Here is an 8,468-nt window from a genome sequence, read left to right as displayed (position 1 = left end):
AAAAAAAGGAAAGGAAAAAAGTGATGAAGTACAGGAAGTCCTCAACTTACAACAGTTCGCTTAGTGACTGTTTGAAGTTACAATGACCCTGAAAAAAGTGCCCCCCAAGCCACAGCCGAGCAAGACACCTGCCTGCCCGCCCGGCCACGCTCTTCCTCCTGTCCGAGGTTTTCATTGTGAGCATTTCTGTTGAGGATTGGCAGCGGGGGTGGGGTGGGGGGGTGTTTGGTTTTTATTCCCCCCCCCCCCGTCTTCTGGGTGGTTGCAGCAGGTTTTGGTCCCTTCACATGACCCTGGGACACTGTGACCGTCATAAATATGAATCAGTTGCCAAGCATCTGAATGTAAATCACAAGACCCTGGAGATGCTGCAACATTCCAGCTGATCGGCGCTTCTTCTGGGCTCAGCGGAAGCACCAGGATCAGTGCTGCTTTCCAGTTGATCGGTGCTTCTTCAGAGCTCACTTTTCTAGGATGGTCGCGTACCACCTGCCAGGTGCCAATGTACCTGTACCACTGGTTGAAAAGCCCTGATTTAGTCCAAACCCCTGCTCAAACGGGAGACCTATATCATTTCAGACAAGTGGCTGTCTAGTCTCTTCTTGAAAACTTCCAGTGCTGGAGCATTCACCGCTTCTGGAGGCAGGTGGTTCCACTGGTTAATTGTTCCAACTGCCAGGAAGTTTCTCCTTAGTTCCAGGTTGCTTCTCTCCTTGATGAGTTTCCATCCGTTGCTTCTTGTCCTGCCTTCAGGCGCCTTGGAGAATAGCTTGACTCCCTCTTCTTTGGGGCAGCCCCTGAGATACTGGAATCCTGCTATCATGTCACCCCTCATCCTTCTCTTCATTAAATAGAATAGAATAGAATAGAATAGAATAGAATAGAATAGAATAGAATAGAATAGAATAGAAAATATGGAATAGAATGGAATAGAATAGAATAGAAAATATGGAATGGAATGGAATGGAATGGAATGGAATGGAATGGAATAGAATAGAATAGAATAGAATAGAAAATATGGAATGGAATGGAATAGAATAGAATAGAAAATATGGAATGGAATGGAATGGAATGGAATAGAATAGAATAGAACAGAATAGAAAATATGGAATGGAATGGAATAGAATAGAATAGAAAATATGGAATGGAATTGAATGGAATAGAATAGAATAGAATAGAATAGAATAGAATAGAATAGAATAGAATAGAATAGAATAGCTATTGGCTTATCCCACACGGGCTGAAAAAGATCACAAAACCTGGTCACCGTGCAACCGTCATAAGTCCATGCCAGTTGGATCACGTGATCATGGGGGAACGCTACGACGGTTGTAAGTGTGAGGACCGGTACTAAATCTCTTTTTTTTTTTCAGTGCTGCTGTAACCAAACGGCTAAATGAACAGTTAAAAGTCGAGGACCACCTCTATTTATGGGATCTTGCCGCCTCACATGGCCACTCAGAAATCATGAACCGCTGTTCCGTTCCCGTCTTAAATTGTGTTATCTTTCTTTTTTTTGTCGTTCTAGAAGACGCTGCTGCAGTATCAGGACGGTTTGGAGCAGATGCACCGGAACAACGTGGAACTGAGAAGGCAGATAAAAGCGCAAAAGGAGGCAAGGAAATCTGGGAATCGCAGTCAGTTAACTTGGCAAAGAACTCAGCTGATGTTCAGGATTGGTTAGGAAGTTCTTCTCTTGATCACCTGGTGGCGACCTGTTCTTTCGTGGTCGCTAGAAACTGTTACATATAGATGACAAAGGGAAATCCTGAGTTGAGGTCTCTGCTATGCAGGTAGTCCTCGATTTACAACTGCTCCTTTAGTTCAAAGTTACAACGGCACCCCCCCCCCCAAAAAGTGACTTAAGACCCTTTTTCACACCTACGACCGTTGCAGCATCTCTGTGGTCATGTGGACAAAAATCAAACACTTGGCAACTGACTCATACTGATGATGGTTGCACAATGTCCCCCCGGGCTCACACGATCCCCTTTTTGCGACCTTCTGGGAAGCAAAGTCATTGGGGGAAGCCAGATTCACTTAACAACTGTGTGGCTGCAGTGGTTCACTTAACAACTGCGGGAAGAAAGGAAGTAAAATGGGGCAAAGTTCACAAATGGGAAACAAATGTTTCACTTAGCAACAGAAATTTTGGACTCAATTGTGGTCGTAAGCCGAGGACTACCTGTACTTAAAGAAAAATTATTAACTATCATCTGTCTGTCTGTCTGTCTGTCTCTCTCTCTCTCTCTCTCTCTCTCTATCTCTATCTAATATCTGTGTCTCTAATATCTGTCTGTCTGTCTGTCTGTCTATCTATCTCTATCTATCTATCTATCTATCTATCTATCTATCTATCTATCTATCTATCTATCTATCTATCTATATCTATGTCTCTAATATCTGTCTGTCTGTCTATCTAATTATCTATCTCTATCTCTATCTATCTATCTATCTATCTATCTATCTATCTATCTATCTATCTATCTAATTATCTGTCTGTCTGTCTGTCTGTCTCTCTCTCTCTATCTCTATCTAATATCTGTGTCTCTAATATCTGTCTGTCTGTCTGTCTATCTATCTATCTATCTATCTATCTATCTATCTATCTATCTATCTATCTATCTATCTATCTATCTATATCTAATATCTGTGTCTCTAATATCTGTCTGTCTATCTAATTATCTATCTCTATCTCTATCTATCTATTTATCTATCTATATCTAATATCTGTGTCTCTAATATCTGTCTATCTATCTGTCGGTCTGTCTGTCTGTCTGTCTGTCTCTCTCTCTCTATCTGTGTCTCTAATATCTGTCTGTCTGTCTATCTATCTATCTTTATCTCTATCTATCTCTCTCTCTCTCCTCTCTCTCTCTCTCTCTCTCTCTCTCTCTCTCTCTCTCTCTCTCTCTCTATCTATCTATCTATCTATCTATCTATCTATCTATATCTAATATCTGTGTCTCTAATATCTGTCTGTCTGTCTATCTAATTATCTATCTCTATCTCTATCTATCTATCTATCTATCTATCTATCTATCTATCTATCTATCTATCTATCTATCTATCTATCTATCTCTAATATCTGTGTCTCTAATATCTGTCTATCTATCTATCTATCTATCTATCTATCTATCTATCTATCTATCTATCTATCTATCTATCTATCTATCTATCTATCTATCTATCTATCTATCTATCTATCTATCTATCTATCTATCTATCTTGTCTGCCTGTCTGTCTGTCCATCTGTCTATCTAATATCTATCTGTATCTAATATTTCTCTGTCTGTCTGTCTGTCTATTAAATTACTATACCGCCCAGGTCACTGGCTAACCATGTGATTAAAAAGTTTTTTAAAAAAGTACTCCATTCAGCCAATAAAATGAGAAGAATCAAACAGAAAAGCTATTTAAATAATTCTACAGCTGTTCTTTGACTTAAACTGTAATGGCACCTGCCCACTGGCCATCAGTCACAACGGTTGTAAAATGGCAAAAGCTAAAAAAAATTGGCGGCCAAACTGGCCATAGCAAACCATCAATTCACTTAGTGGCCTGGGTGACCAAATCGATTTGATGAATTTTTTAGCAGAGGTCATTAGCCGAACTTCGCTGTCGTTAAGCGAATCAAGGGTTCGTTATGGGTCAGTTTGGCCGCCAAAGGGAAGCGGTTGCCGGTTTAGCTGGCTGGGGAATTCTGGGAGTTGAAGTCCACCCATCTAAAAAGCTGCCAAGATTGAGAAAACCATACAGGCAGTCCTCGACTTACGACCACAATTCAGCCCAAAATTTCCGTTGCTAACTGAGACATTTATTGAGTTTTGCCCCATTTTAGGATCTTCCTTGCCACCATTGTGAAGTGAGTCTGGATTTCCTGATTAACTTTGTTTATCAGAAGGTCACAAAAGGGGATAATGTGATTCCCACCCACCCCCCCGGGACGCTGCGACCGTCATAAATACGAACCATTTGCTAAGCCTCTGAACTTTGATCACGTGACCATGGGAGATGCTGCCACGGCCATAAGGGTGAAAGACGGTCCTAACTCACTTTTTTCAGTGCTGTTGTAACTTCCAACTGTCGCTAAACAGACTGTTCTAAGTCGAGGACTATCTGTAACAGGGGACCCGGATGCCAACCATGTTGAAAACTCATTGGGGAACCAGGAAGTCGAACTGGAAGCATTGGGGCACAGGAGATGTTCAGAGCTGGGAACAGCCGGCCTTGATTCCCTTTTTTGTGTTTTTTAGAAGAGACTAGACAGCCATTTGTCTGAAATGGTGTAGGGTTTCCTGCCTGAGCAGGGGGTTGGACTAGGTGACCTCCAAGGTCCCTTCCAATTCTGTTATTCTGTTATTTAGTGGAATAACTTGTCTCCAAAAGCGGTGAATGCTCCAACACTGGACGTTTTTAAGAAGAGACTGGACGGCCATTTGTCTGAAATGGTATAGGGGGGTTGAACTAGATGACCTCCAAGGTCCCTTCCAACAACAACAACAACAACAACAACTTCTGCAACAACGCTGCAACCCCATAAATACGACTCAGTTGTCAAGTGTCCGAGTCCATTTAGCGACCGCTTGAAGTTATGACAGCACTGAAAAAAAGGGATTTACGACCGTTTTTCACACTGAACGACCGTTGCAGCATCTCCACACGAATATGTGATCCAGACTCAGATGCCTGGCAAGTGGCTCACATTGATGACGGTTTGCAGTGTCCTGGTGTCACGGGACCCTCTTTTGGCGACCTGTGGAACAACCTGCCTCCAGAAGCGGTGAATGCTCCAACACTGGAAGTTTTTAAGAAGAGATTGGACGGCCATTTGTCCGAAATGGTATAGGATTTCCTGCCTGAGCAGGACTAGATGACCTCCAAGGTCCCTTCCAACTACTACTACTACTACTACTACTACTACTACTACTACTACTACTTATTATTATTATTATTATTATTATTATTATTATTACTACTACTATTATTATTACTATTATTATTACTATTATTATTATTACTACTATTACTATTACTATTACTATTATTTCAGGTGATTGACGACCTGGTGAAGGAAGTGAAGGAGCTGCACAAGAGCATCATCGTCCTGCATCACTCGGCTGGGGACCCCTACAACACCATTTTTCCTGATGTCCTTCTGCGCCGGCCCAAGTACGGCCTCCCTTTTTGCCTTCACGTCTCTTGTCAGGCAGCCACATACAACTGATGTGTTTCCCCGAAAGTAAGGCCTACAACTGGGGTAGACAACCTTGACTCTTTTATGATTCGTGGACTTCAACTCCCAGAATTCCTGAGCTGGCATGGCTCAGCTTGGAAACGTCTCCCTTTCCCCTCAGCATGGCTGGCTCAGGAATTCTGGGAGTTGCAGTCCATGAGTCATAAAAGAGCCAAGGTTGCCTATCCCCGCCCAAATGCCTGAATTTTGATCACGTGACCGTGAGGAAAAAATATTTCAATATTAAACCAGAGGTCTTTTATGACTGGTGGACTTCAACTCCCAGAATTCCTCAGCCAACTTGGCTCAGCTTGGAAACCTCTCCCTTTCCCCTCAGCACTACTGCCTCAGGAACTCTGGGAGTTGAAGTCCACCAGTCATAAAAGAGCCCAGGTTTCCTACCCCTGGCCTACACCAACAATAAGCCTTAGCTTGATTTTTGGGGGTGGGCCTAATATAAGCCCTACCCCTAGTTTTGGGGCAAAGTACACACCTAAAAATCAAGCTGGGGCAGGGGTGGGGGTGTGGAGCTGCCCCACCCGCCCCGCACCCACTTATTTTGCAGCCAGGCTTCTCCTTGCCGGCCCACTTCTTCTTCCGAGGCCTCTTCTGCAGCCAGGCCTGCATTTCTCAGTCACGGGGCTTTCCGGAAGGCCTCTGCCGTCAAGAACCGAGCTATGGGTTCAGTCCGTAGCTCGGTTCTGCAAGATCTCTGCAGCCAAGCACCAAGCGATGGATTGAATCCATAGCTCGGTACTTGGTTGTTTAGGCCTTCTGGAAAGGCCTGACTGCAAAATGCAGGACCGAATGCAGCTGCAGAAGTTCGGCCCCAGAAGAAGTGGACCGGCTGGGTGGGGCTGTCGGTGCTGGAGGTGAGGTAAGGCCTACCCCAAAAATAAGACCTGGTGCAAAAAAAATAAAAATAAGACCCAGTCTTATTTTTGGAGAAACACGGGTAAGAAACGGCCGCCGAGAAGTGTATACAGGTGGTCCTGGACTTACGACCAGTTGCTTAGCGACCGATGGAAAGGGTACAATTGCAACCTGGGATTTAAAAGACAGGAATATGATCCATAAGCATCCCACAATGTATGCTAGAGGCCCCTAATGTGTACAGGTGGTCCTCGGCTTATGACCACAATGGAGTCCAAAATGTCTGTTGCTAGGTGAAATAGGTGTTAAGTGAATTTTGACCCGTTTTACGAATCACTGCAGTTGATAAACTAGTAACCCGGTCGTTAAGGGAACCGGGCCTTCCTGTTGACTTTGCTTGTCAGAAGAGTCGCAAAAGGGGATCGTGTGAGCCCGGGACGCTGCAATCCCATAAATACGACTCAGTTGTCAAGTGTCCGAGTCCATTTAGTGACCATTCAAAGTTATGACGGCACTGAAAAAAAGGGATTTACGACCGTTTTTCACACTGAACGACTGTTGCAGCATCCTTACACGAATATGTGATGAAAACTCAGATGCTTGGCAAGTGGCTCACATTTACGACGGTTTGCACTGTCCTGGGTCACGTGACCCCCTTTTGGCGACCAGTGGAACAACCTGCCTCCAGAAGCGGTGAATGCTCCAACACTGGAAGTTTTCAAGAAGAGACTAGACGGCCGTTTGTCCGGAATGGTATAGGATTTCCTGCCTGAGCAGGGGGTTGCACTAAATAATAATAATAATAATAATGATGATGATGATGACGATGATGATGATGATGATGATGATGATAAAGTTGGAAGGGACCTTGAGGTCATCTAGTCCAACCCCCTGCTCAGGCAGGAAACCCTATACCATTTCGGACAAATGGCTGTCCAGTCTCTTATTAAAAACATCCAGTGATAGAGCATCCACAACTTCTGGAGGCAGGTAGTTCCACTGGTTAATTGTTCTAACAGTCCAAGGTCCCTTCCAACTACTACTACTACTACTACTACTACTACTTCTTCTTCTTCTTCTTCTTCTTCTTCTTCTTCTTCTTCTTCTTCTTCTTCTTCTTCTTCTTCTTCTTCTTCTTCTTCTTCTTCTTCTTATTATTATTATTATTATTATTATTATTATTATTATTATTATTATTATTATTATTATTATTATTATTATTATTATTATTATTATTATTATTATTCTGACAAGCAAAGCCAATGAGGGAAAGCCAGATTCACTTAATGACCCTATGGCTAACTTAACTGCGGCAAGAAGAGTCGTAAAATGGGTCAAAATTCACTTAACCACAGTCTGTCCCAGCCACAGAATATTTGGGCTCAATCGTGGCCGTACGTTGAGGACGACCGGTACTTATGACCTGGATTCGTAGTTCCGATGGCTGCCCCCCCCTGAGCCCCCACATGGTCTTGTGATGCCATTTTTAGGGGGGGGGAGGCTTACTTTTGATGCCTCACCTTCTTTCCTAGTGTGGATCTGATGTTGTCTGCTTCTCTCTTTCACACACACCCCCAGATGCACCCCGGATATGGAGGTGGTCCTCAACATCCCGACGGATGGCGATTTCCCCTTGTAGCTGCGGGAAGCGAAGCGGGAAGGAGATGCCTGGATTGCAAAAAAACCTTTCCGGGCTCCATTGTTGGTTTGGTTTGGCCGTGTTTGGCCCGGATTGCGTGCCACATCCTGGGCAAAGCCTAGTCTTGCTAAGCCTTGCAGCTGTTTTTAAATTTCCTCGTCCAACTATATCGGGGTTTTTTCTCTATTAAAGGCAGCCCTTATCTGACTGAATGGTGGTGGGTTTATTACCAAGACACCCCCAAAGATCAAGGGCCCGTTCTCCCCGCGGTACCCCAATGCGGAGTGCAATCAAGGCTGCAGGGGTAGGACCAGTGACCAGGATCCCTGCTTTCTTGCAAACCAGGATCCTGCTAAATTCTGCCCTGCACGAAAGGGCATGCAGCTAGTCCTCAAGTTATGATGGCAGTTTGGCCCAACAAAGAGGGCGGAGAAGAGCCACAAAGATGATCAGGGGACTGGAGGCTAAAACATAGGAAGAACGGCTGCAGGAATTGGGTATGTCTAGTTTAATGAAGAGAAGGACGAGGGGGGACTTGATAGCAGCCTTCCAATATCTCAGGGGCTGCCCCAAAGAAGAGGGAGTCAAGCTATTCTCCAAAGCCCCTGAAGGCAGGACAAGAAGCAACGGATGGAAACTCGTCAAGGAGAGAAGCAACCTGGAACTAAGGAGAAACTTCCTGACAGTGAGGACAATTAACCAGTGGAACAACCTGCCACC

At 44.2% G+C, this 8,468-nt stretch overlaps 1 protein-coding gene across 1 annotated transcript in view; it reads left to right on the top strand.

Moving 5' to 3' along the window:
• CUNH20orf96 (chromosome unknown C20orf96 homolog) overlaps positions 1–7,955 on the top strand; it is a gene marked incomplete at its 5' end in the record, with an annotated part of 11,925 nt that extends 3,970 nt beyond the window's left edge. Inside the window, 3 exons of the mRNA XM_015829392.2 lie at positions 1,529–1,615; positions 5,054–5,172; positions 7,688–7,955. Coding sequence (XP_015684878.2) covers positions 1,529–1,615; positions 5,054–5,172; positions 7,688–7,748 — 267 coding nt within the window. The remainder of the gene's footprint in view (positions 1–1,528; positions 1,616–5,053; positions 5,173–7,687) is intronic.
• Positions 7,956–8,468: the final 513 nt, after the last annotated feature.

The sequence above is a fragment of the Protobothrops mucrosquamatus genome, unplaced genomic scaffold (assembly GCF_001527695.2).
Source record: "Protobothrops mucrosquamatus isolate PMUCROS unplaced genomic scaffold, P.Mucros_1.0 scaffold6020, whole genome shotgun sequence".
NCBI lineage: Eukaryota > Metazoa > Chordata > Lepidosauria > Squamata > Viperidae > Protobothrops > Protobothrops mucrosquamatus.
Note: the sequence above shows the minus strand (reverse complement) of the source record. Positions and strands in the feature narration are given on the sequence as shown.